This window comes from Macaca mulatta, chromosome 14, assembly GCF_049350105.2.
Source record: "Macaca mulatta isolate MMU2019108-1 chromosome 14, T2T-MMU8v2.0, whole genome shotgun sequence".
NCBI classification, from domain to species: Eukaryota; Metazoa; Chordata; class Mammalia; order Primates; family Cercopithecidae; genus Macaca; species Macaca mulatta.
Window position 1 is genome coordinate 6,607,653 of NC_133419.1, and position 27,586 is coordinate 6,635,238.

The 27,586-nt window shown below is 56.6% G+C and overlaps 1 protein-coding gene across 17 annotated transcripts; it reads right to left on the minus strand.

Moving 5' to 3' along the window:
- Positions 1-1,247: 1,247 nt before the first annotated feature.
- Positions 1,248-26,418, minus strand: ALDH3B1 (aldehyde dehydrogenase 3 family member B1). Of its 17 annotated transcripts, XM_077961951.1 has the most exons (13): positions 19,472-19,548; positions 17,261-17,373; positions 16,336-16,402; positions 14,338-14,500; positions 11,400-11,688; positions 11,164-11,274; positions 10,913-11,033; positions 10,551-10,636; positions 10,011-10,092; positions 7,944-8,330; positions 7,054-7,220; positions 3,749-3,848; positions 1,248-2,128 (listed from the first exon to the last, which is right to left on the minus strand). In XM_077961951.1, exons 5-13 carry the CDS (start codon positions 11,520-11,522, stop codon positions 1,938-1,940), a joined length of 1,368 nt encoding a protein of 455 aa, XP_077818077.1. In that variant the 5' UTR covers positions 11,523-11,688; positions 14,338-14,500; positions 16,336-16,402; positions 17,261-17,373; positions 19,472-19,548; the 3' UTR covers positions 1,248-1,937. The 17 variants fall into 17 exon arrangements, 16 of the variants coding, with proteins under 16 accessions (XP_077818077.1, XP_077818073.1, XP_077818076.1 ...); XM_077961947.1 differs by lacking the exon at positions 11,400-11,688 and having other exon boundaries at positions 19,472-19,599; XM_077961950.1 differs by lacking the exon at positions 17,261-17,373 and having other exon boundaries at positions 19,472-19,593.
- Positions 26,419-27,586: the final 1,168 nt, after the last annotated feature.

Genomic DNA, 27,586 nt, shown 5'->3' on the forward strand with positions numbered 1-27,586 from the left:
TTGATTGGCTAGAACAGAGCGGCGCTTGAAGTTTGTAGGGGGCCGCCATGTTGGTTTGGGGAGGCCAATAAATGAAGACTTCCGAGTCGCCGGAGGCGGGACATCCGGGGTGTGGTTTAGAAAGCGTTTGCGGTCGCCCTGGGTGCAGAGACGGGGTCCATCGAGTCTGGGTGGGGGACGTGTGATGACGGTAATGGCGACGAGATGCTCTACCCACGCGGCCTCCTTTAATCCTTACAGCAGCCCTGTGTGGAGAAACTACAGTAACGTGTTATCACGTTAAGGCGGGAAACTGAGGCATGGGAGTATTTAGTAACGTTCCCGGGCCATAGAGCTTCGGTGTGCGGCCGCCTGATCCACCTGATCCGTGTGACTCCCGTACTCAACCAGCCTGTGTTTCCTCCCCGCGAATTCTTTTTTTGAAGACAGTCTGGCTCTGTGGCTTAGGCTGGAATGCAATGGTCCGATCTCGGCTCACTGCAGCCTCGACCTCCTAGGCTCTGGTGATCCTCCCATCTCAGCCTCCCGAGCAACTGGGACCACAGACACCTGCCACCACCAGGCCTGGCTAATTTTTGTATTTTTTGTAGAGACGGGGTCTCGCCGTGTTGCCCAGGCTGGTCTGGAACTCCTGGACTCAGGCGATCCTCCTGTCTCGGCCTCACAAAGTGCTGGGATTACAGTTGTGAGCCACCACACCAGGCCCGTCCCCGGGAATGCTGTGGTAGAGGGACCCGTGGATGCCCCCAGGCTGCTTGTATGTGTGTGTTTTGGGAGGGTCTGCCCTGAGAGTGGGTAGGAGTTGGGCAGGCCAGGAAGGGAAGGAGACAGAGGGCATGTCCCATGCCCATGCAGAGGGAGGACATGCACGGTAGACCAGGACGAGGACAAGGGAAGGCTCAGTGTGTGCAAAGGGGACAGTGGTTTGGGATTTGCATGCAGATGCCCGAGCCTCCAGAGGATTTGTGGGCCACAGGGAGACTCTGGGGGAGTTCAGGCTGAGGAGTGGAGAGGGCTTTGGGCTGGTCAGCAGGTGCTCAGAGGAGAGGGGCTGGCCCTGGAGAGAAGGGAGGTCTCGGGATGGTGGCACACACCTGACCCCGGGCCTTCGCCAGGCGATTCCTGCGTGGATTCCTGCATGGATTGAGGAAATCCTGCATCATTACAGAATTGTTACCCAACGCCAGGGGCTTGGTCCAGAGTCCTGTTGCTAGCTGCACAGAAAGCAAATCACCGAGATACAAGTATTGCCAGGGAAGAACGCTTTATTCAGGTGACATCAGCCAGAGAGACAGGATACGAAACTCAGGTCCATCCCTGTCCCCCTCCCTGACTAATGTTGTAGGTTGATATCGTCTGAAAAGAAAGCAGGAGCCAAGGAAGAGGAGGTGGCCCGCAGGCTGTAGGAGCTGCCTGTCATTGTCCAAATGTAGGTTTCTCAAGCATCCGGCTTCTTAGGAAATTGGGCCGGTTTCAGAATCATCAACTTGTTCAAAAGTGGGACTTGGTTAATTCTCTCCACTGAACAAATGGGGAAACAGACTCAGAGGGCAGGGATGGCCTTGGATGCAGTGATTCCATGGTGTGGCCTGAGTCAGATGCCAGGGCCCCTCGGCCACCCGCTCCACAGGAGACGGGTGGCTTAGAGGCGCCATGTCTGTCCTCTTCTCCTGAACATGGGTGGTTGGTGTGGGGGCAGGTCACTGCACTGTTTCCCATGCCTCCTGCCTCGGCTCTCGTAGTTGGGAGTGGCTGAGGGAGGAGGCTGAGGCAGGGAGAGGGAAGACCCAGGAGGGAGGAGGCAGGCGCTGCTTTGAGGAGTGCCCTGGAGCCTTGGCAATCCTTTTCCTCCTCGGGCCCTGGAGCCCGGGCCCCGTCTCCACCAGCTGCAGGCGACAGCCGTCATGGTGGTCTCGGGCCTGGGCCTGGGGAAGGGCTCATAGCAGTGTGCAGCTGCAGCCTCGGGCCTCCATGGCCACCAGCAGCACCCTCAGGCGGCGCGGCGAATGCGGCGGGTAGCGGAGGGCGTTCAGCTTCTCCATCCCCGGTCTGCGCAGGAGGCAGGCGCGATGGTGGGAGAAGGTGTCGAAGGAGAACTTGCCGTGGTACTGGCCCATCCCGCTGGCACCTGTACAGTGGCACAGAACACTGGTGGTCAGGCCCTGGGGGTCTCCCAGTCACAGAGAATGGGGCCTAGACGGGCTACTTCACCCCTCTGAGCCTCAGTTTCTCCATCTGTCTAGTGGGCTGATCATGAGGCACTGTGGGTAGCCCCGAGCTTGGCACCAGCTCAGTAAACCTTGGGGGTACCAGGTGCCAGGCAAGATAGGCAGACTGGTCAAGGGCATGGATTCCAGAGTCAGACTGCCTGGGGTTAAACCCTGGCCCTGCTGCAAACAATCTGTGTCACTTTGGACTGTGCTTCAGTCTCCTCTGCTGTGGGGTGACAAGGGTACCTCCCTCCTAGGGTTGTGGTGGGAATTGAGGGGATGTTGAGAAACCTGGACCCAGTAGGTGCTGTGTGCAGTGAGCTCTCCTCAGCGTCTAGGTCAGGAGGTAGACGAGGCCCCAGGCCAGGGCGGCCAGGGCACAGCCTGGGTGGTGTGGGGTTGGCTGGGGGGGCTTCCTGCAGTGAGTGAGCTCCAGGGATATGCAGTTAATGAGAGGAAGAGGGTGGGTGGGGGCAAGAGGGACCCAGGCTTGGGGAGCCTTAGAGGTGGGTGCCACATGGTGTGTTAAGGAGCTGGGCAGAGCTCAGGCTGTGGGAGCAGCAGGTGGGGAAGCCGGGCTGTGGCCATGGCCACCAGGAAGGGCTGGCTCGGGGGCCTGGGAGCTGGGGGAGGCTTTCCTGAGGGAGCAGCAGGGTCAGATGTGCCCATAGACAGCCCCAGCTCTCCTCCAGGGCAGGGGAGGCGGGTTGAGGAGGCTGGGGCTGAGGAGGCAGCTAGGTGGAGTCAGGGGCAGCCACCCAAACTCGAGCCGAGCCAGGACAGCGGCACAGGCACTGTTGTGGCCCTGGCTGCCCTCCAGGAAGGGCGTGGACCCACCTGAGGCAGCTTGCCTGGCCCTGCCATCGTTCACTCTGGTGCTGAGTGTGGATGGGTGGCAGGGCTGCCTGTCACCTGCCTGGGGCCTACTGTTCACTGAGGAGGAAGTGGACTCAGAGAGGGGAGGCGCCACCTGGGCCACAGGCGCGTTGCTGGGACCATCTCTGAGGCTTCCTGACTCAGAGGCCAGGACTCTGCAGTGGCATCGGGGCTGCTCTGGGGGGTGGAGGATTGACACTCATCTGGGTCTCTCAGGGTGGGGAGGTGTGGTACTGAGAGCTGGACGGGGGACGGGGTTAGAGGATTGGCCGCCCTGGAGTAAAGGACACCGGCGGCATTGCTGCTGAGGGGCGCCGCCAGGTCGTGCAGTTGGGGAGAAGAGCAGATAGCAGCGCAGTGGGCAGTGTGATCATGGTTGTGTGGTATTTTAAAACATTCACTAAACTGTGTGTCCGTGCAGAGATGGTCTAGAAGGTTCCACTGCAGACTTTTTATTTTTTTGGTACGGGGTCTCACTATGTTGCCCAGGTTGGACTCAGACCCTCTGGGGTGGGGAGCAGTATGCAGGTTCTGGGGTGAGGCCTCCTTGCCTGTCCCTCTGCACTGAGGTGGGGCTGGGGTGCTTTGGCGGGAAGGTATGCAGGTAACACTATTGCAGTTTGACCAAATGGTCACAGAAGGGCAGGGTAGCAGGCACCTACCCACTCCTCCAAAAGGCAGGCTGGCCAGGGTCATGTGCATGAAGCCGTCGTTCCCACAGAAGCCCCCGCTGCTGGTCTGGGTCAGCACCCGCTTGACCACCTGGGAGAGAACAGGATGTGTGTGAGGCCGCCTTGAGCCCCAGCAGGATCCTCAGGACCCAGAGCCTGTTCCATGCTGGACTCTGTGACACTGATCTTGCCTCAGAAAGGGTCTGAGGCCACCATGTCAGCTGAAGGGCCTGTGATGGTACAGGTGGGGCAAGGGGTTGTGTAGCAGCCCCTCGTGGAGCTTCCAACTTGGAACATGCTTCCTGGACATCTGCTCATGTGTGGTCCGTGCTGGGGGCAAAGACTCTTAGGCCTGGGGGTAGGGGCAGGAAACCCAGTGTTGCCTGGGGACATGGAGGGTGCAGTGGCAGCAGTGCAGTGCTGGACAGCAGGGAGGCATCCTAGGGGAGGGGTGTCATGTGCCTGCTGAGTGGAGGAACTGGGAGGGACAGAAGTTGTTCAGGTAAAGAGGGCACCCTAGCCAGAGTGGCGGCTGAAGGGCTGTGTGGTGTGAGCACAGAGACATGAAGACATAATGATGTGGTCAGATTTGCACTTTAGAAACAGAAGCGTGGCCGTTGCTTGACTTAATAAAGGACCTTCTTCCTCAATCTGTAGGCTTATTTGAAGACTGAAAAGAAAAAAGGATTGGTAGACACTAAATTTTTGCTGCACAAAAACTTCACTATATTTAGTTGCAATCACCATGAACCTCTGATCACAGCTGGGTCAGGGCTTGTCTGATGTGGGGAAAGTGGACTCCCCCCAGTGGATTCAGAGACCAGCATTACCCACAGTGGCAGTGGCAGCAGATGGAGGAGATGGAGCAGAAGGCAGCAGAGGGCGTCCCAAGTAGTATGGGCAAGCCACCTTGTGCGTGACTTGTGTCTTAGGTGTGACTGTGTGTCCTGGGAGCAGTGCTGGGTGGTCAGAAAAGTTTGAAGCCAGATGACTCCACTGCCAAAAAGCCTCTGTGGAGTTTTCTAAAGGTAAAAGTATCCAGATGAAGCGGGGCTCCTTGGAGGAATGGCTACTTCTGGAGTTGGAGCAGGGAAGATACAAGATGAGCCTGGAGCTGCTTGTAGCACCAGAGGGGAAGGAGGTGGTCACAACCCAAGAGGCTGGAACACCTTACATGGGCTTCCGAGCCGGAGCCTCAGACAAACCACACGACCTTGGATTACAGCCCCTGGAGTCAAATAAATATACCTGAGTCCATACTGACCCAAATAAACAATTCAAGAGATGAATCTTTCTTACAGAATTCCAGGAAATAGATGTGGATTCTGCCGCCAGCCAAGAACACTGTATCCAGCTAAGACTACGCTGCATAGATGAAGAAGAAATAAAGCCTTTCCCGCACAAGCAAAGGCTGGGGGGGTTTATCACTACTACATCAGTCCTGCAAGAAATGCTCAAAGGAATCTTAACATGAAAACAAGTTGATATTTGCCATAATACACACAAAAATACAAAACTCGCAGGCCCTATAAAACAATCATACGAAGGAGGAGAGAAAGCTATCAAATGGCAATACAACAGAATTCCACCAAACCACAAACGGAATAAGAAAAGAATGTGTAAAATAACTAGATAATAACTAACAACATGATAGACCAGCATAGAGCTTAATTACCCTCACCTGGTGAGGGTGGGGTAGCCTTAGAGACTTGCTTCCGAATAAAAGAGAAACAAACAATAGTAACTTCCCAGGGAGACCCTGGCAGATACCGCCCTAACCCGGTAGTGAAGGTTCCCCCTCACTGGCCACATGTGCATCTCAGGTGCCCCTGATGTGGTGTGAGAGGCAGGTTCACCTCTGTGGGATTCTCTCCTAAAACCGGTAACCCTTCTTTAATCATGAGAAATACACCAGAGGAGCTGAGGCTGGAGATGTTCTACAGACTTGCCCAGCACTCCTCAAGCTGAGAGGCTTATTAATGCAAGGAGGGACACTGGCGTGGATCCTGGGGCCGAAAGAGGACGTCAGTGGCAAAACTGGCAAAATTCAAATAAAGTCTGGAGTATAGTTAATAGTAAGGCACTGCTGTCACAATTTTTTTTTTTTTTTTGGTTAGGAGATCCTTCCACCTCAGCCTCCTGAGCAGCTGGCACTACAGGTGTGGCCCACTATTCGCAACTAATCTTAAAAAATGTTTCATAGAGACGGGGTTTTGCTATATTGCCAGGGCTGGTCTCAAGCAATCCTCCCACCTCGGCCTCCCAAAGTGCTGGGATTACAGGTGTGAGCCACTGTGCCCAGCCCTGCCATCACTTTTTTAGTTTTGACCCATCAAAGCACCATTAAATGGGGAAGGTTAGGTGTGGGGTCCATGGGAACTCTCTGTACCATTTTGGCAACTTTTCTGTAAATCTAAAAGTATTTCCCAATACAAAGTTTATTTTAAAAAAAGTTCAAGTGGCCAGGCACGGTGGCTCATGCCTGTAATCCCAGCATTTTGGGAGGCCAAGGCAGGTGGATCATCTGAGGTCAGCAGTTGAAGACTAGCCTGGCCAATGTGGAGAAACCCCATTTCTACTAAAAATACAAAAAATTAGCCGGGCATAGTGGCACACACCTGTTACCCCAGCTACACAGGAGGCTGAGGCAGGAGAATCACTTGAACCCAGGAGGCAGAGGTTGCAGTGAGCCGAGATTGTGCTACTGCACTCCAAGCTGGGCAATACAGTGAGACTCCATCACAAAAAAAAAAAAAAAAAAAAAAACAAGTTCAAATGGAGGGAATCAAGGAACCGGCTGAGGGATGGGGAGGGTGGGTAGGGACTGCTGGTACCTCCTGGTGTTTTTTAATCTGAGGGCTCCACCCTTGGGCCTCCCAGGCTGCCTCTGCAGCTTGAGCAGGGGTGGGGGATCAGGGCTCATTCTCGGACCTGCACCTTTGGGTCATCCCTGACATGTTGCCTGTGCCTTCAGAGCCAGGCATGAGGGGTCATGTGGCCACCAGGCTCCAATGTGTAAGGAAGAACAAAGGCAGGGGCTGACCTAGAAGAAACACTGGGCCCTAGAGAAGACCCTGGGAAGCCACCCACAGAAGGCCTAGAAGAGTGGGGCCCGGACTGGGGACAGGGTTGGGGTGGGTGAGGCTCAGCTGCTTCTAGGAGTGAGCAGAGACAGAGCCAAGAGGACCACCATTCCAAAGTCCTGAAGCCAGTGGATTTTGGTGGCCCCTCTGCTGCCACCATTTGCACTGCCCACTGCGGGTTCCTGACCCTGCCCAGCCCGGCCGCACCCCCACCTGGCTGCTGTTGGAGAAGGCGTACAGGGCCAGGGGCTTCTCCCGCCTGTTGATGAACTCGATGGCCTCGTCCACGCTCCGCACGTTCACGATGGGCAGGATGGGCCCGAAGATCTCCTCCTGCATCACCGGCTCCGTCTCCTGCACGTCCACCAGCACTGTGGGGGCTGCCGGGCACCAGAGATAGCTCAGCCCCAGGGCCACAGTCAGGACCACCCCCAGGAGTGGGGGTAGAGATGGGGACAGGGCCATGGGCCAGGGCTCCAGGCCAGGATCCTAAGGTCTGACTTCCCACGGCTTCAGGCTTTGGAGTGTTTAGGGAAGAAAGTCTCCCCACAGCCCCCAAGAAGGGACCCTAGGTCTTCCCCAGCCTGCTCAGGGCCTGTGGGGTGCAGAGAATCCCCTGAACTTGGTCTCACAGTCAGGGGTGATGGGATTCTTAGAACCTTAGGGTTCATGAGGCGACAGCATCCCAGAATGTTGGAGCCACAGTGTCCCGTGAGCTGCTGAGCCGTACGGCCCAGGAGACTGGGGGGCTCAGGACGGGGCCATTAGAGTTTAGAACCTGGGGATCGTGGGCTCGGAGAATCTGAGGTTGTGGCCTTTCAGGACAGCCGGTGGTGGGATGGGAGTTCATCTTAGCACGCTGGGCCCTGGAGCCCTGGGATCCGAACTCAGCGAATCCAGGGCTGAGGGAGCAGTTTGGCCTTGTGGGGCCACAGGCTCGGAAGCACAGAGACGGAGTCACGGCACTGGAGCTGTGGCTCAAGACCGGGCTCTGACAGGGGCCGGCTTTCAGGTGCGGGTCCAGACTCGTGGCCCAGCCGTGGGCCCTCCCGTGAGGAGGGGTCTTGGCCCAGGTGGGCTGTGGTAGGGGCAGCAGGACTCACCGATGTAGCGATCGCTCTCGTCACTCTGGCCCCCAATGGCCACGTGGCCACAGCCCAGCAGTGCCCGCAGCCGCTGGAACTGTTTCTGGTTGATGATGCGGCCCAGGTTTGGGGAGCTCTGGGGGTCGTCGCCATAGAAACGGGTGATGGTGCTCTGCAGGGCGGGCAGCAGCCTCTCCTGCATCTCGGGGCTGCACAGGACGTAGTCGGGGGCCACGCAGGTCTGGCCGGCGTTGAAGTAGCGGAACCAGGCCACGCGGTTGGCCACGGTCTGGGGGTCGCAGTTGTCGTCCACGTAGCAGGGGTTCTTGCCCCCCAGCTCCAGGGTGACAGGTGTCAGGTGCTTGGCGGCAGCAGTCATGACAATCTTGCCCACACGAGGGCTCCCTGGGTGTGGAAGGAAACCAGAGTGGCCGTTCAGTGACCTGGGCCAGGCGGGATGGCCCAGCCCCGGGCCCCGCTCCTCCCTGGAGAGGTGTTGGAGTCAGCGGGCTCCAACGCCTGGCCTTTCCTTGTTCCTCACTGCCACCCTGCAGCCCAGGGCCCTGCTCATCCTTCACCAGGACCAGCCCCTAAGCACAGAGTCTCAGGAGGGAATGGTGCATGGCCGCTATTGGCCCCCAGGGTCCCCCTCCTGAGCCAAACCCCTTGGCTCCTCCCGCCTCTGCTTCTGACCCTGGCTTACCCTGCAGGGGACTCTTTGCAAAATGCTGCATGGAACCCCTCCCTACCCATCTCCTTTGGAAACTTCAGGGATCCCTGTTCAGCCAAGGCTGGAGTCCAGCTCTGTCTGTGGCATTCAGGTCTCTCTTCTCTAAACCTAAACCTGGAAGTTCTGCCACGTGCCCAGCCCTTTTTTTCTGACCCTTGAGGTGGCCTGGCCCAGGCTGATGCAGGCGTCCCCATGTCCTGCCTGGCTCGGCCTCACCTCTCCTCTGTGCTGGCCTCTGAGAGCCCAGCAGTCTCCCCATGCACTCAGCCTTCTCTGCCCTAGCCCTGTCTGGGCCTCAAGGCCCCTCCCCAGACCTGACTCGCCGACCACGCTGCTGTGTCTGTGGGGATGGCCCTGGCATTTCTCCCCCTTGTGGTCAAGGATTAAAGCCAGCAGGAGCCACTGTCCCTTCTCTACTTTCACCCCTGCCCCGTCCTGGGCACAGTGCTTCCTGGGCTCTGTGCTTCCTTCCGGGCCTCCTCCTGTCTTTGCTGGGAGGTGGCCTGGTCAATCCTGCCGGGCCCATCCCCATGACTGCCTCGACCTGCAAGGCACAGACTCGCCTGCCAGCACCACTGTCCTCCTCCCCCTCCCTCTGCCCCTCACTAGCTCAAAAACTCCAGGCTGGGTTTTTGTGGTGGCTCATGCCTGTGATCCCTGCAATTTAGGAGGCCAAGGCAGGAGGATTGGTTGAGGCCAAGAGTTCGAGACCAGCCTGGACAACATAGTGAGATCCTGTCTTTACTAAAAATACAAAACATTAGCCGGGCGTGGTGGTACATGCCTATCATCCCAGCTACTTGGGAAGCTGAGGCATAAGCATCACTTGAACCCGGGAGGCGCAGGGGTTGCACTGAGCCAAGATTGTGCCAAGATTGTGCCACTGCCTGGGTGACAGAGCAAGGCTCTGTCTCAAAAAAAAAAGGAGTGACCTCTGGCATGGATTTCACCAAGGGCTTGTATGCACATTCCAGCCTGTCCCCATCCTGGTCACAAGGGTGACCCTGGGCAGGACGCTGAGGCCTAGTCCCTCATCTGCCTGCAGAGAGGGCTGTGGGCACCAGTAGGGTGGTGTCTAAGAGCCTGGGGGCAGTGGGGTCACGTATGAGGGTCTGGGGGCAGTGGGGGCAGAGGCTATGGTTCCTGAGGCTGTGGTTGGCACGGTGGGCTGGCCCTGGACGTAGGACTCCATCCCTTCCTAAGGGGTCTGGGGATCCAGGACTGCTCCCAGCCTGGTCCAGAGAGAGAGGAGAATTCAGTCTTTCTTGTGGACTCCCAGATTTAGGGACAGGACCCCTGAGCATGGGGCTGTCCTCCCCAACCCCAGCCTGGCCCGACCCTCGTCCCGGCCTCACCTGTGAAGAAGATGTAGTCGAATCTGTGCTCCAGCAGCTGCCCCGTCTCCTGGGGCCCCCCCAGCACCACGGCAAAGCAGCTCTGCAAGGCGCGATAGGCGAGGCTCCCTCTGGGACCCCAGCTCCGAGAGCCCAGGGAGGAGCCCGCCCTGCCTGGACCCTGCCCTGCCTCCGTCCCGCCTGGCCTGACCCAGCCAGGGCTCTAGGAGGGTTGGGTGGAGGCAAAGTGGGGAGCAGGGAGCTCCCCAAGGTTGCCTGGCATTGGCAGGCCCAGCTTGGAGTCCGGCTGGCGCTGGAGGGACTGATGCCAGGGCCAGGTGGAGGCAGACACGGGACCCCTGGGCAACAGGCTGCCCTCGCTGCTCCTCAGAGGGAAAGTGAGGCTGAGAGGGGCGGTGACTTGGTCAAGTTTACACAACTCAGAAGAGGCAGAATTGAGGTGGGGACTTGGGTCTGACCGACAGGCCCTTCCATGTCAGGGGCTGCCCAGCCCTTGAGCCCTGCCTGTTCCCACTCCACCTGCCCGGCAGCCCTGCTCACCTCGTCCAGGTATCGGGGCAGCACTTCGGCCAGGACCTTCTCCATGCTCTTGCTAATCTCTGATGGCTTCAGCACCACGCAGTTCCCTGCAGGGCAGCGCAGGGAGAGAGCTGGGGGAGGCGTAGCCCGCTCCTGGTCTCCACACACCTGCAGGGCAGGCATCGGCCTCACCCACTTTCAGATGCAGAACCTGGTTCAGAAAGGTGACTTGATGGGCCCAGGGCCACACAGCCCGGGTATGGTGGACCAGACAGTCTTCTTTGTCACCTGGGCCGTTTCCCCCATGTCCTCCTGGGATCCATGGGTGGCCCTGAGACCCCCAGTGGCGAAGGGTGGCCGGAAGGGGCAGGCCCAGCTCTCACCTGCAGCGAGGGCACCCACGAGGGGCACCAGCGTCAGGTTCAGGGGATAGTTCCAGGGCGCAATGATGAGGACCAGGCCAAAGGGCTCCTTCCGGATGAAGGCGGAGTCCAGCTGTGTGGCCTGGGCGGGAGCCGGGGATGAAATTAAGTGCTCAGCACCCCGACCCCTTGGCAGCCAGCTCCATCCAGAGGGGCCACCCTGTAGGAGCAAATATCCCGAGCCCCTGCCCGCCTCAGCCCGACCAGCTCACCAGGTTCTTGGGCACATGCTCGTCCTTCATCCAGGCCCGGAGGTTCCTCAGGGCCAGGGTGATCTCGCCCTGGCTGATGGCAACCTCGGACAGCTCCGACTCGAAGGCCGACTGCGGGAAGTGGGTGGGGTCAGGGTGGGCCAGGAGTCCCAGAGCCAGCAGGAGGGTACAGCCTCCTCCAGGCAGGGCCTGCTTCCACAACTCATTCATTCATTTTCATTCGTTCACTCACTCACTCCATGTTCAGTGCGTGCTTCCTGTCTGAGGTGCTGTCTCTGCAAAACGGAGGGCCCTGCCCTGGGGCCGACCTTGCAGGGGGTAGTCGGTCCATGTGAAGGTGAGAACACTGACGGCTCCATTAGGATGTGGCCGCGCTAGGGAAAGCACGGAGCAGGGCAGGGGTGGAGACTGCTGGAGCGTGTGGCTGTGCACAGGTGTGCACATGTATACATCCAATGTGTGTATGCTGTTTTTACAAAGTGGCCAGTACAGGTCTCCAGGCGGTGGTCACATTTGAGCAGTGACCTAAAGGTAAGGAAGGAGCAAGTCGTGGGTACTGGGAGGCGGCATACTGTAGGCAGAGGCCCTGGCAGCTGCAAAGGCCCTGAGGTGGCTGTGAGCTTGCTGTACTCCTGTTTAGCAAGAAGAGGAGTGGGCAAGGTGAGGGGGCCAGGCGGCTGGGCAAGGGACTCCTGAGAAGAGCAGAGATGGGATCTGACTTAGGTTTTTTTTTTTTTTTAATTTTTAATGTAAAAAAAAGTTTAGTTTTTGATTTTTTGCAGAGATAGTGTCTTGCTATGTTGCCCAGGTGGGTCTTGAACTCCTGGCCTCAAGCAATCCTCCCACCTCGGCCTCCCAAAGAGCAGGGTGGAGATTGGTCTGCAGGGGACACAGGCACAGCCACCCCTAGGTAAATGCTGTCAGTTCCCACAGCCCAGGGGCCAGGGCCACTGTCAGGCTTCTAAGCAGGAGTGAGGAGATCCGAATCAATAGGGACATTGTCCTGCTCTCGACTAGCCAGTGCGCCCTGCCCTCTGCACCCCAAGGGAGGAGAAATCAGCCAGGCCGCAGGCCGCTGGAGAACAGGTCAGGGACACCGGGCCAGGCTGTCTGCCTGCCTGAGGCAGCGCCTGAGGTTATGGGGTGTGGGCTCTCCCGGGTCAGGGCAGAGGGGGTGCTGGATGGGCTGGAGGACCAGCGAAGCCCAGAGAAGGGGATGCCCTGCCTGAGGTCACTCAGCGAACCAGGGGCAAGGCCAGGGCTACAGCTGGCTTCCACCCAGAGGGAGGAAGACGCCACGCGCACCAGCCCCTCCCAGCCACGGAGGCTCGGTGAAGGTGCCTTCCACATGGACTTTCCCACAGCCTGTGCTCTGGCCCCATGAGCCTGGTGGCCTGCCCGTCATGCCTCCTAGGTCACCTGGGACCTGACTTTGGGAGACTGGGCTATTTTGAGCCAGGTTCAAACTCTGGCTCTGCTCTTCCTGGCTGCTTGCCCTCGGGCAAGAACGCGCTCTCTGAGCCTCGTCTGGGGGCCGCTGGGTGCGTGGTTGTCCAGCCAGATTCACCAAGGGGTTAACTGAGAGGGTGCACGTGATGCTGGGCAGATGCTGCCTGCTGAGGGTGGGGACAGGGGGCTGACCAGGGCCAGAGAGAGAGACCAGGTTGAATGTTCTGGGCTACTGCTCCCTTTGTAGGGCCCTGCTCCTGCACCTGGGATGGGAAGGCAGGAGGCAGAATCTGAGCCGAAGGGAGAAAAGGGACCAGACAGATGTCAGGTCAAGTCTCATGAAGGCAGGTAGGTGGCCGGTGGCAGAAGCTCAGTGGTGGCGGGGGAGTCTGTCCCCAGGGAACCCAATGGGCTAGGGGAAGATCTGGACACTATGGCCTTCAAGGCAAAGGGAGGAGACATTTTGTCCAGAGAATAGGAGCCAGGGGCAGCCCCTGGCACAGATGTCCTGAGGCAGGGGCAGGTGTCCTGAGGCAGCGGCAGGTGTCCTGAGGCAGGGGCAGGTGTCCTGAGGCAGGGGCAGGCCAGGCCCTGATGGGTAAGGGGTTGGGGGAAGTGTGTTTCTCGGGGTTCTGCCTTGGCTGCTACTGGGATTGGGAGGGGCTAAGGCCCCAGGCCTTCAGGGTCCAGACAGAGGCCACGATGCCTGCTGTACCCAGAGAGAAGCCCAAGACCTCATAGCCTGTGAGGTCCTAGCTAGTGTGGCCCGTGCCCCGGGCCTCGTCTTTGTTGTCTCTTCCTCTCCCACTCCCCACAGCCAAGCTGGCCTCCTTGCTGCTCCTCAAGCAGAAACGCCCAGCACCTCCTGTCTCAGGGCCTTTGCACATGCTGTGCCTGCTGCCATCTCCCCAGCGTCCATGGGGAGCCTCCCCCTCCATCTTCATGTCTCTGCTCTAAGACCCCTTTCTCAGAGAAACCTTCCCTGACCCCCACATATAAAACAGCACCCTGATCCTGGCCCCCTCTCTCCCCTTCACCCTGGGTGTGTCTCCAGGGCACATATTTCAACCCAACATGCTGTGTAATTATTATTATTATTATTTTTGAGATAGAGTCTCATTGTGTTGCCCAGGCTGGAGTGCAGTGATGTGACCTCAGCTCACTGCAACCTCCACCTCCCAGCTTCAAGCGATTTTCATGCCTCAACCTCCTGAGTAGCTGGGATGACAGGCGCCCACCACCACATCCAGCTAATTTTTGTATTGTTAGCAGAGACGGGGTTTCGCCATGTTGATCAAGCTGGTCTTGAACTCCTGGCCTCAAGTGATCTGCCCACCTTGGCCTCCCAAAGTGCTGGGACTACAGGCGTGAGCCACCGCGCCCGGCCTTGATGTGCAATTATTTATTTGCTGTTTTTTTGTCTCTGACAGAAGGTCAGCTTCGTAGGTGTGGGAACTTTGTTTTATTCTCTGCTGTATATCCAGAGCCTAGAACAGTACCTGGCACATAGTACCTGGCACATAGTAGGTGCTCAGCAAATAGTTGCTACATGAATACAGAAATGAGTGACTGGATGAATGTGCAAGAGCGGCTCTGGCCTAGGGGAGGAGCTGCTTTCAACTCCCCTTCATGGAGGGCGCAGCTGCCTTCATCCTCCTCTGTCCCAGCTGCCCTCCGTGCCCCCCTGCCCCTGGTGCACCCTCTCATACCCCAACCCCAGCCCACCTTGTGCAGGTCCTGGGCCAGCGCGTGATGCAGAAGCTGCTTGTTTTCGTGCAGGAAGCGGCCCAGGCCTCGGAGCTGCGCAGCCCGGAACTCAGCCGACCGCGTGCGCCCCATGTGGAAGGCCTCCCGCAGCCGCCGCAGCGTGTCCTCAAAGGGGTCCATCCTGCCAGATGGGGCGGCATGAACTGGGTGGCCAGGGCTGCCCCTCCTTCGCGGGCACCACCCAGCCGCCCCAGGGTCTGGGCACCCCTGACCTGCCTGCACCCACAGGGGCTTGCAGACACCTCTACCTCACACACACACAGGGACCCACTCAGAATGCCCCACGGGGACTGAGGCTGCCTGCGACCCCTTACCCCCAACAGTGAACACTCCCAGACACACATGAAGCCCCTCGCACCACTCCCCTCTGCCATGCACCTGGAGGCGGCTGAAGGACTGGATGTGGGCTTGGGGACAGCTGTTCCACCACAGCCCCCCGAGGGTGAGCAGCAGGCAGAGCGCCACGCTTCTTCCTGCCGCACAGAAATTAACCCCAAGCCATGGCCTCTGCCCTGCCCTGATGCCCCTCCTGGAGGCGGGGCGGCCTCACCCCTGCCAGCCTGAATGGAGTAAGCAGGAGCTTAATGAGTAGTGGGGGTATCCCACCCACTGCCACCATGGCCACCACCTTGGAGCACTCCAGACACAGAATTCTCCATCCTTCCCTGTCCCCAGCCGGGGGGCACTGCCCAGGGAGGCCAGGCCGGTGGGCAATAGCCTCCTCTCCCTGTGCCTGAGCTTCTGCAGGAAGAGGGACAACACCTCGGGCCTCCTGGAGGCCCTGCTGTCCACCCCGCCGGGGCTGTGGTGCTGGGAGGCGGAAACAGCTGTGGGGGAGAGGATCGGGGGTGGGAGAGGGCGTTCCTGCCTCCATGCTGGTGCCAGCCAGGGCTGGCAGGCAGGGTAGGGGCCTAGACATTCCCCCGAGCCCTGCCTGTTTACTTGAAACTTGAAGTTCATTGGAGGAGCGCTCTGGCGCACTCGTTCCTCGGCCTGGTGCCAAGGACCTGTGGGGACCCTTTCCTCCTTTCCTCTCTGAGTCCCTTTCCTCCAGATCGCAGGTTGGTCGATGCTTCCTCCAGGCAGCCCACCCAGATTATGCCCCCATCCACTGTCACAGTGGCCCCTTGACTCTGCTCCCCACCGTTCTGAGTTTTGCTATGTGATAAACGTCTGGTTACACTCTACCCACCTCCCAACCCTATCCACATCCCCCTTATTTCCCCCTCATTAGGCTGGGAGCAGGCCCCTCTGTTCCTACTTATTTGAGAACTAGTGCTCGAAGCCTGTCATGTTACTGGTGTGATGATGGCACCTGCCAGCTGATAATGAGACCACACAGTCTGTTCTGAGCCCAGGGCCCAGTGTCAGTGAGTACAAGGCTGTGGGTGATTATTAAGTGGCCACCTTGAGGGTGGGACCTGCTTCGGTCTGCAGGATGGCCCTGCTGGACCACTGTGCTGCTGACAACCTGGTCGGGAGACCCAGGCCAGCCCTCAGCTGGAGTGATTGGGGGGCGGGGGCAGGCAGGCTGAACCCACCATCTTCCTGCTCTGACTGGGAGAAGCTGGGCAGCTGCCCGCACACAGGACAGGCACCATGGTCCCCATAGGCGATGGCCCGTCACGGGAGCAGGACTGAGACCCAGGAGCCAAGAATGAGCCTCTCGAGCCACCATCAGGCCTGTCTCCAGGCTCTGCCTCTTACTGGTTGTGGAACCTTGGGCAAGTAACTCACCTTCTCTGCCTCAGTTTCCTCATCTGTGAAATGGGGATGCTAATGGCACCTGGTGTCATTGTGAGGATTAAATGACATGACGCTGCATAAAATGTTTGCTGTTGTGCCCACAGAAAGTACTCGACAAAGGTCAGCTCTGGGTGTTCTGCTAAGTAGCCTGCAAATATTTATCTCCCCCAACTCCGCACTCTCCTGGGTCATTCTCCATTCTACTCTCACCTTCAGACTTCTGCCGATGGTCAAAGGCAAACCACGCCTGCACCTCTCTCGCCCTTTGTAAGACTCTCTGCAGAAACCACAAAAATGCAAGGCACGTAATGTGAATGGTGGACTGTGGGCCGGGAGCTCTGCGAGGGATGGAGTTCTGCATGGAACATTCCAGAACCCTCCTAGCAACACTGAAACCAACTCACCAGGGCCGCAGGACACATCTCTCCCACAGAGCAACCAGCCCTGGCATTGCCCCTACGGGTCACTCACTCTGGACTGAGGCCCCCAGGGAGTGCCCAGCAGGGGACAGGGAGCTGGGCAGGACCCTCGCAAGTGGAGAAGCCAAGGCTGCCTTCCTCCTGAGATCGGGGGATCCTGGGCCTGTGACCCACCGAGGGTGCCGGGCAGCCATTGTGGTCACACAGAATAGGGAACTCCTAAATCAGACACTGGGCTGGCGGCCCCCAAGCCCACCCCCGCGGCGCCTCTCCCACAGTGTGAGGTCATAAGGAAGTTGCATGTGATCCCCGTGCCTGCCCTTACTCATTTCACCACCACGGCTGCCTACTGAGGGGCTGCTGTTCACCCCACTGAAGGAGATGGAGGCTGAGGCTCACAGAGGGCTAGAGCTTGCCTGATGCCACCCAGCTCCTCACACTGGAAAACCCAAATCCAGAGGAGCAGAAGGCTACCCACCCCGGCTCCCACCTCCCTCATAGTCCCCTGGGGATGGGCAGCCAAGTCCTTGGGGGAAGGGACAGTGGGTTGGGGCCTGGACAGCAGACCCAGGGCCGGGTGGACTCTGGCAGGCCGGCTGTGGGAGGGGTGCCCAGTGAGGGGAGGTCTCTTGCTGTTTGGATTCCATTTCCTTGGCCTCCCTCCTCACCGTTGCTGCCACTCCCCACAGTGCTTGGGTTGTGGGGTCTAAGCCTACCTCTTGCCTCCTGGGGCTGAGCCACTGAGGTCCGGGGGCTGATGGGCCCAAGGGTCTCTGGGGCATGGCCCCCCATCACAGGTTGAGGCACATCTGGCCCAGACCTACAGCTTCTGGGGTGGGGGGGAGTTGCCACATCATTTGGTGATGAAGACAGTGGCTCTGTTTCCTCTGGCCTGGGGGCCGGTGCAGGACCAGGCACTTCACCCCAAGGCCGCAGGCCTCTAAAAGCAATACTCAGGTGCCCGCACGCTGGGCACTATGCCAGCCTGGGTGCTCGCCGCAGGTGCCCACAGGCTCTGGGAACAGAGCGGGCAGGAACGGGGACGACATATCACAGGGAGTGAATGGCTGGCCAAGCCGCTGCCCCCAACCTCACAGCAGGGACCGTCCTGCTGAGGGACCATCCCCGGGCAGAGACCCCTCTGCTCGTTCACACCCCGGCCCGTCAAGTGGGTTGGATTCCAAGGAAACAGAGGCTCTGCCCGTTCTCTCATTCTTCCTGCCTCAGTTTCCTCATCTATACCACGGGCCTTCTAAGAGCATCCTGTAAGCACGGTGTAGTCTGGGGGCCCAATGACCTGGGTTCAAACTGCAGCAACCACGTGTGAGTGGGGATACCTTGGACAGGTTGCTTGACCTCTTTGTATTCACTTTTCCCGTCTATAAAATGGGGCACTGGCTGTAGCCCCCACACCACTGTCGGGAGAATTCAAGCACTGGGAGCCCGAGAAGTGCTCAGTGTCCACGGAGGACGGACGTACAGGGGAGGGCTGGGGGCAGCCCCTCTGTAGAGGGGCCTGAAGAGACCTTGATCCAGGGTGGGTGTTGGGGAGACACGGACATCACCCTGAGACCCAACTGGGGACAGTGATGTGGTGACAGAGGGACTGAACATGGTGAGTAGAGGGCCTGGGGGGACCCCCATCAGGGCAGCCAGAAGGCCGGGATCACCAGGTCAGCATCAGGGGACCCACAGGCCCAATACCACAGGGTCTCTGATTCTGATCTCCTGCAGTTTAGCTTCCTTCAACAAACATGATGAGAGGCTGTGGTTTGACCTGAGTTCCTGTACTAGGCCCCAACAGACAAGACCGAACCAAAATGGAGGCACTTATGCCAAACACCACGTCATCAAACTGAAGCTTTAAGGAAGCAGATAGAACCCAAAACAACAGACAAATTTCTCCGGGAAGGAGGAGATTCCAGTCCACCTGGGCTGGCGTCATCAGGGAGTCCCCTCTGCCTTACCCCTTAGAAAACAGCCGTCTGCAGTGACCTGGTGTCTGCAGTGACCCAGTGTTAGGTAGTTTGGTGTTTCCTATTTTTCTGTTTCCTCCTTCTTGCCTTACGAACTCTCCGTTCCGCCACAGCCTGGTGGGAACTCTCATTCCATTTTGTAGAATGCAGGCTGCCCAGATTCACGAATCATAAATAGAAGCCAATTTGATCTATAACTAAATGTGTTGTCATTTTGTCTTTTGATGGCCTTAAGCTGGATTTTCATGAGGTCTCCGAAAGCTCGGCAGCCCCTCCCTTCCATGGGGTCCTTGGGGAGCCAGGGACCAGCGCATCCCCACGTTTGTGGCTTGGGCCGACCCAACCCTGGGCCACAAGGCGGCTGAGCAGCCCCGGCTCCCTGCTGGGGCACAGTTCCCGGGATGAGAAGGGCCTCCTGCAGGCAGGGCGGGGCTGGCTGGCTACTCCTTCCTTGGACCCTGACAAAGTCCATTGCTAAGAACAATTCTTTCCCAGAGTCATTCATCGCCACGTCCCCGCATCAGTGCTGGGCATGCAGGCTGGTGCCCAGGAAACAGCTGTTGCTGGAAGAGATACTTGACCCGCTGCAGGGAAGGAGGGCACAGTCCTTCCTGGGGCAGCTGGGCCCAGAACTGGTCCCTTGGTTCCCTTGGAGGGTGTCCGGGAATCCCAGGAAGAGGAGGTGGTGGCAGCCCAGCTCGGACAACGGAAGGGTGCCTGCTAGCCAGTGGGGTGCCCGGGACCTCGCTGCCACTCCCCAGCCCTGCCTCTCCTCCTTCTGCTTTCTCCCCCAGCAGGCAGGCAGATGAGCTCAGCCAGGACATGGCGGCCCCTGAGTGCAGCTGCCTGTGGCTAGGCCCGCCTGGGCTGCCTGCAACCCACAGTTGCTGAGCTGGACTCTGGCCCTGACTGCTGGCCCACTACAGCCCCAGCCTCCCCGGAATACTGTACCTGAGGCTCTGCCAAGCTGCCCTTCCTCCTGGCTGTCTCACTCTGCCCGGCAGCCCTGCTGTTAAGAAATGTCCAACGCAGGGCCAGCCCCCCGGAGGCGGAGTTGCCCTGGCCTCATGCCTGACTCTGGCTCTGGGCGGGCTGGAGGCTGCAAGCCGAGATTTCACCACCACCTCCCTCAGGGGCCTCGACATCTCCTCCCAGACCACAGAGAAGGAGTCAACGCCCAGAGGGCGCCAGGCTAGAGCCGCACAGCAGGGATGAGCTCCGAGCTGAGGGCCAGCCTGAGGACGAGAAGTGGGGCAGTGGCCCTGGGAATCCTGGTGTGGGGAGGGGAACTATCATTGTATCAGGTATATTATATTATAATATTAGTGGAATGTTATATTCTGTGGCCCAGAATAGTAAGGAAGTCTCTGCCCCCCTCTCCCAGCCTTCCCCACTCCCAGCCTTCCCCTCTCCCAGCCTTCCCCACTCCCAGCCTTCCCCACTCCCAGCCTTCCCCACTCCCAACCTTCCCTCGATGCCTCCCTAAGGAAGGAGACCACTACTACTCCTGCCCTCCTGCCACCGCCTTGCCTGGTTTACAAGACAGGAGGAAAGAGAGAAAGCAAAAAGTTAGAAAAAACAGAAGTAAGAGAAATAGCCAGAAGACCTTGGCGCCACCACCCGGCCCTGGTAGTTTTAAAAAGTAATAATAATAATAACATCAACCCCTGACCTAAACTACTTGTGTTATCTGTATGAAAAAGCATTGTAAAACTTTCCATTCTGTTAGCTGATGCACGTAGCCCCTAGTCACATTCCCCACACTTGCTCAATTTATCACGACCCTTTCACGTGGACCCCTTAAAGTTGGAAGCCCTTAAAAAGGCCGAGAATTTCTTTTTCGGGGAGCTCGGTTCTTAAGACACAAGTCTGCTGACGCTCCCGGCTGAATAAACCTCTTCCTTCTTTAATCTGGTGTCTGAGGAATTTTGTCTGCGACTCGACCCACTACCTTTCTTGGTTCCCTGACCGGGAAGCAAGGTGATTAATGGGTGTTCAAGGCAGCCCCTTAGGCAGCTTATGCCTGCCCTGTAGAGCATCCCTGCGGGGGACTCCAGCCAGCTTGAGCGATGCGGATCCTGAGAGCGCTCCGGGGTAAGCATTGGCCCTGGTAGGATGCCTCGTCAGAGCAGCGCACAGCAGGCCCCCGTGGAGGATCAACGCAGTGGCTGAACACGGGGAAGGAACCGGACATTTGAAACACGGTAAGACTGGTCTTGGGAACTTGCCCACTCCATCTGAGTGGAAGCGTGGCCTGACCACCCACAGGGTGCCTTTGTTGGCACTTTGGGTTTTGTTTTGATTTTGACTTGGCTTAAATTGCTTGACGAACAGCTGTGCCTTTAACAACACTTTGGTTTTAGTTTTGATTTTGATTTCGTGTGAATTAGACGAGTGAGTAACATTTTACCCTTTCCTTCTTGTAGTGTGAATGTTGTTTTGTCTTGAGAGAAAAACAGGTCGGACGCAAAGTAAGCCCACTCCGCTAGGAACTATATTAAAAAAAAATCAAAAAAAGAAAAAAAATAAGAGGAAAGTCATCAAAACATCAAAACTTACTCTATTTTTGTTTGTTTGTTTTTTGTTTTTTAGAGACAGAGTCTCGCTCTATTGCCCTAGCTGGGGTGTGTTGGCATGATCTCTGCTCACTGCAAGCTCCGCCTCCCAGGTTCACACCATTCTTCTGCCTCAGCCACCCGAATAGCTGGGACTACAGGTGCCCGCCAACATACCCGGCTAAGTTTTGTATTTATAGTAGAGACGGGGTTTCACCATGTTAGCCAGGATGGTCTCGATCTTCTGACCTCATGATCTGCCTGCCTTGGCCTCCCAAAGTACTGGGATTACAGGCATGAGCCACCACGCTCAGCCAAAACTTACTCTATTAAAATGCACGTTATGAAAGGTTTTGGAGGGGGTTACAGAGTTAAGTTAACCCCCGTCCTCCCCCAAAGAGGCTGAGAACTCTCTATGAATTAGAATTGCCCTCTTTTGGTGTTGGATAGCCGACGGAAGGTATAGACAGGGAATAATTGGCAATGTATTTAAGGTGGTGACAAGAGTCAGAGGACAGCCAGTGGACCCAGATCAATTCCTTTATATTAACTCATAGTTAAATATAATATAAACAAAAACCAGCATAAATCCAGCCCTGTTTAACAGCTTATTGCAAAAGATAAAAAAAAAAAAAAGCTGAAAGTGAAAGTAAGAGCAGTTTCGCCAGTAGACACAGAGTTAAAAGGAGAGTCCCAGAAACAGCAAGAGAAGCCAGTTTTGTAGGAGCCGCCAGAGGTAACAGAAATTTTTTCTCCATATGCCCCAGCCTACCCCTCTTTACCGAGGCCAACAGCCCTCCCAGAAATGAGATTCAGGAGCTAACACGCCCCAGGTCTCACCTCCGAGGGGAGGATCGGAGCCTTGAGAGGCCAGGGAAGGAAGTCAAGATAGTCAAGCGGGCCGTCTCAGATCTGGCCGTCCTCAAGCTATGTAAATGCCTCTCAGGGAGACACGAGGACCTATCTATTATGATGACCAGGCCCATGTCCGGGGACAGGGGCAACAGACTTTCATCTATCAACGCTTTTCTTTTTTTCTTTTTGAGATGGAGTCTTGCACTGTCACCCAGGCTGGAGTGCAGTGGCGTGATCTCGGCTCACTGCAAGCTCCTCCTCCCGGGTTCACTCCATTCTCCTGCCTCAGCCTCCCAAGTAGCTGGGACTACAGGCGCCCGCCACCACGCCTGGCTAATTTTTTTTTTTTTTTTTTTTTGGAGACGGAGTCTCGCTCTGTCACTCAGGCTGGAGTGTATTGGCTCCATCTCTGCTCACTGCAAGCTCCGCCTCCTGGGTTCAGGCCATTCTGCCTCAGCCTCCCAAGTAGCTGGGACTACAGGTGCCTGCCACCAGGCCCAGCTAATTTTTTGTGTTTTTAGTAGAGACAGGGTTTCACCGTGTTAGCCAGGATGGTCTCGATCTCCTGACCTCATGATCCACCTGCCTTGGCCTCCCAAAGTGCTGGGATTGCAGGCGTGAGCCACTGCGCCTGGCCTATCAGCCCTTTTCAACCACTAAACTGGAAACACCCTGAACCCGCCACCTTGCTCCTGGTATCAGAGAGTCCCGTCAAGCATGACTGTGCAGAGGTGTTGGACTCAGTTTACTCTGGCAAACCTGACCTCCGGGACCAGTCTTGGGCATCAGCAGACTGGGAGCTGTATGTGGACGAGAGCAGCTTCATCAACCCACAAGGGGAGAGAGATGCAGAATATGCGATGGTAACCCTGGACACTGTCGTTAAAGCCAGATCGTTGCCCCAGGAAATACTTCAGCCCAGAAAGCGGAGCTCATTGCTTTAATCCGGGCCTTAGAACTCAGTGAAGGTAAGACTGTAAACATTTACACTGACTCTCGGTATGCCTGTTTAACCCTCCAAGTGCATGGAGCATTATATAAAGAAAAGGGCCTGCTGAACTCTGGCAAAAAGGACAAAAAGGACCCAGAGAACGCAACTCAGTTTCAGCGTTTGCAGAGGTACCGAGAGGCACTTCTGCAGAAGCTAAGAGTTGGTAAAAAGAAAGCCATTAATATAAGAAAAATTTCAGGGCCAGGCGTGGTGGCTCACGCCTGTAATCCCAGCACTTTGGGAGGCCGAGGCAGGCGGATCACGAGGTCAGAAGATCAAGACCATCCTGGCTAATGTGGTGAAACCCTGTCTCTACTAAAAATACAAAAAATTAGCTGGGCCTGGTGGCAGGGGCCTGTAGTCTCAGCTACTTGGGAGACTGAGGCAGGAGAATGGTGTGAACCCGGGAAGCAGAGCTTGCAGTAAGCCGAGATTGAGCCACTGCACTCCAACCTGGTGACAGAGGGAGATTCCATCTCAAAAAAAATTAAAAAAAAGAAAAATTTCAGAAGTGCTTCAAGGAACTGACAAGAGCCTAAGTCAGTTTTATAAGAGACTCTATGAAGCATTCTGGCTTTATACCCCATTTAACTCTGAGGCTGCTGAACATTAGCATATGGTGATTACTTCATTTGTAGGGCAAGCCCAGGGTGACATCAAGCGGAAGTTGCAGGCGTGAATACCACCCAGTCTATAAAAGTGGCCACCAACGTGTATGTTAACTGTGACCAGGGAACAAAAGGGAAAGAGCAAAAGCAACAAGCATGGCGGCTAGGCACGCCAAAGTTTAAATCCCTCTCCCCAGCCCAGCTCCATCTAAAAAAAAAAAAAAAAAAAGGGAGGCTAAAGACCGGTGCCAGGAGAAGAGCAAAAGAAAAACAAGACTAAGAGTAAGTGTAAAAAAAGGAAATCAAAAGGAAATAGGAGAGACAGACAGCAGTGCATGAGGGCAGGGCCCATGCCGTTGCCTGGCCCCGCCAGCTGGACGTGGGAGCAGAAAAACTCAGAAAAAAAAAAAAGGAAAGTAAATTCAAGGCTTAAAGAAAAAAAGCCAATGTGTTGGCAACAGCTCTTATAAAAAAAAATTAACAATGTGAGAGGACATGGATGGAGATGCAGACATGGAAGAAGTCAAGTTAGGCAAGGATTCAAGAGCTGGACAAGGCTAGAGAAAGATTAATGTGCCAGATACAGAAAGAAAGAAAACTAGAAAGATAAATGTTCAGAAGGCAATGAGGGAAATGGCTAAGGCTGCAAGACAAAGAGGCCATTGGCCAAGGGCTGCCGCACCTTGGAGGAACCAAATTCTGACCTGATCAGGCTGGCAGAAGCTGAAGGACGTGAGGAATAGGACAGACCCGGCACCTTCTCATTAGGCTTCCAGGAGCCCACGGTCACATTAGAAATTAAAGGTGGCAGGATTCGGCCGTATCTGGATTCCAGTTTCTCACCGATGGCTAAGCCACTAGATGGAGTTACAAAAGGGGCAGAAAACGAACCCCTCCTCTGGGAAACGGAACAGGAGAAGGAGCCCTGCCTTGTGAAAACTTGCTTGTAGACTTTACAGAACTGCCCCGTGCCGGAGGCTGTCGGTACATGCTAGTGCTTGTTTGCACCTTTTCAGGATAAGTTAAAGCTTTCCCCACCAGGACACAAAAAGTACAAGAAGTGACTAAAGCACTGTTAAAAAACATTATCCCCAGGTGTAGACTGCCTCTAACTTTAAAGTCAGACAATAGGCCGGCATCTGTAGCTAAAATAGTGCAAGATTTAACAGGACTGTCAAAAATCAAATGGAAGAGACACACAGCCTATCGGCTGCAAAGTTCAGGAGAAGGTGGAATGCGTGAACCAGACACTTGAGCAGCTACTGAAGAAATATTGCCAGGAAATTCATTTAAGATAGAATCAGGTTTCTGCCTATGGTCCTCCTCCGAGTCAGGTGCACCCCCACCAAACAAACTGGGCATTTGCCCTATAAGATTTTGTTCGGTCGGCCATCCCCACATCATAGGTCAAATTAAAGGTGACCTCCAAGAACTAGGGGAATTAACCTTAAGAAACAAATGCAGGCTTTAAGAATTGCCAAAGTGTTCATAATTAGGTACATAAAAATGCCGATAAGCCTGACACCCCTTTAAATCTAGTGACTGTGTTTAAGTTAAAAAGTAAAATCTAATTTCTCTAAGACCCACATAGGATAGGCCCTGTATGAAAATCTTGTCCACTCCCACTGCTGTTAAACTTGCATGTGTTGTGTCTTAGATTCATCACAGTCAGCTAACACTGGCAGCTCAGGACAAGTAGACCAGCCAGCAGGACGCAGATCATCCAATCCAGCTGATCCTGAGATGAGACCAAGCTGCTGCTGAGGACCACAGCCCTACTCTGGTCACTCTGGAGGCTGACCAGTTTACACACGGCTGAAGTTTGAGGACTCGTCAGGCAAGTCACCTTCCCCACGCTTGCTCAATTTATCATGACCCTTTCATGTGGACCCTTTAAAGTTGGAAGCCTTTAAAAAGGCCAAGAATTTATTTTTCAGGGAGCTCAGCTCTTAAGATGCAAGTCTGCCGACCCTCCTGGCTGAATAAACCTCTTCCTTCTTTAATCCAGTGTCTGAGGAGTTTTGTCTGTGGTTCGTCCTGCTACATCCTACCCAAGACTCAGTTTCCCCTTCTGCAAAACAAAGAGGTCACACCCAAAGGTGGCTGGAGTCTAGAAATACCATCTCAGGGACCACACCTCGTGCCTGCTCCTCTCCCGGCGCCCTGTGCTTCTATGTCCCTCCACGTCACCCCACGGGCCACCCCATTCATAGAGCCTGTCTTCCCCCAGATCTAACATTTTACAAACGAGGAAGTGGGGGCAGAAGGGGTAGGATGTAAACATGGGGGGGGTGTGTGGCAGGGCTTCTCGCTCCAGAGCTGGGTCTGTACCCATCCTGGATGTCCCCTCTGCCTCCCGGGAGGAGTGCCTCCCTCTCTGCTTAGGACCGTGGTCGTGATGCCATGGTCACCTTGGTGGTTCCTGTAGTCTCGATCCTCCTCAGGTTTGGCACAGGCAGCTGTGCCAAAGCCTGTCCCTGCCTGCCCCCAGCCCGCCCCGGATACACCTGTCTGAGCCAGCACGCTGCAGGGATGATGCGCAAGCTGCTGTGGATGTGGACAGGCAGGGGACAGGGTGACAGGTGTCGGGGAGGAGCCTCCTCTATACCCCTTCCTGGGCCTGCCGCTGCTGCCATCTCCCTGGTGCCCTGGGTCTCCGTGGCTCCTGGCCCTGGGGCCTCTGAGCCAACCTGGCACCCGGGAGGTGCTCATCACGGCCCCCACCCGCCAGCTCCCTGCCTACCTGGGAGGGCGGTGAGGTCTTCTGGACCACGCCCACACTGGTGGCCTGTGAGGATTTAGATAGGGTAGCAGTGAGGAACTGCAGAGCCCCTCTCCTCTGTGTGGGATGGAGCCCCCAGCCGCTGCCAGTCACGTGGCTCAGCATGTGACAGCCCAGCCCTGCCGTTCTCTGGAGCTCAGCCAGATCGAGCGGGTGCCAGGCAGGGCTGGGCAGGGGCTGAGTCTGTAGGTCTCAGCTGGGAGTGAGGCCCAGAGAGGGCAGCCACTGGTCTAAGGCCACACAGCAAATCAGGGACCCATCTTGGTGGGTACTGGCAGGTGGGAGGGGTGTTTCAGGATCCCGAGGGCCCCCTCCCTGGCCAGGGAGCTGTCGAGGAATTCCCCCCAACTCACAGGGGTTGAACTTGTCATGAATGCAGGAGCAACTGGGAGGAGGCCCCTGAAGAGGCCTGTCCTCCTGGGACAGGAGGGCTGGGCCCTCCCCAGTCTGGGTTGGGTGCCCCTCACTACTCCTCAAAGCTTCAGAGGCTCAGTGGGGCCTGGGAGTCCCGTCCTTGTTGAGGGGAGCCCAGGGTAAATGGGGAACCCTCTGCGTATGGCACCAGGAGGACTCGTTTTTGAAGCCAGCTCTGGGGTGAGGGGGCTCTGCCAAGGCCCAGGCCAGCCAGGTGGGGCGGATGGAGGGGAGCTCAGGGATCTGGGCCAGACAGCTGCAGCCCCGCCTGCCCTGCCTCCTCCTCGAGGGGCTGACGCTTCCCCTCTTTGGGCCTCGGAGTTCCCATGTGAGAATGGGGCTGACTACAGTCCTGGGGGCATCTGTGGGTGAATGAGAGGGTTCAGTGGGCACGTACCTCGGCGCCTGGCATGGAGGGTGTTAAGCGTGAGGTCTGGGCTTAAATCCTGGTTCTGTCACTTACCTGTGTGACCTAGGTTAGCGTCTTAACCCCCCGTGCCTCTGCCTTCCCATCTATAAAATGGGATGTGTAAGAAGAACGTACCCAAGTGATTGTGAGACCGAAACAAGTCATTGAATGCACGTGGGCCTGGAACTGTGACCATTCCAAGTGCCCCAGCCCCTCTGGAGGGGTCTGAGAGCTACCATCCTAACTCCAGGACAGAAGCATGGGCAGGGCATGAGCATGGCATCAGGTGGAATCATGCATTCATTCATTCATTCATAATTCATTATTCATTCCCTCACTTCTCAGACACACACCCCTGAGCCTGGCTCACAGGGCCTCAGACCTGCCCGAGAGCATCTCACTGCCGCACCTGCCCACGAGTAACCTTGAACAGGTCACGTTTCCTTACTGGG

What these genes read in the sequence shown, in the direction of transcription:
- ALDH3B1 (XM_001103584.5), bottom strand. Translation starts at nt 19,665, where the DNA reads ATGTCGAGGCCCCTGAGGGAGGTGGTGGTGAAATCTCGGCTTGCAGCC. An exon ending in GCAGCTTGGCAGAGCCTCAG is followed by an intron (nt 14,501 to 19,471) that starts GTACAGTATTCC and finishes CCCATCTGGCAG; the next exon opens with GATGGACCCCTTTGAGGACA. An exon ending in CCTGCCTTTTGGAGGAGTGG is followed by an intron (nt 2,129 to 3,748) that starts GTAGGTGCCTGC and finishes GCCACTGTACAG; the next exon opens with GTGCCAGCGGGATGGGCCAG.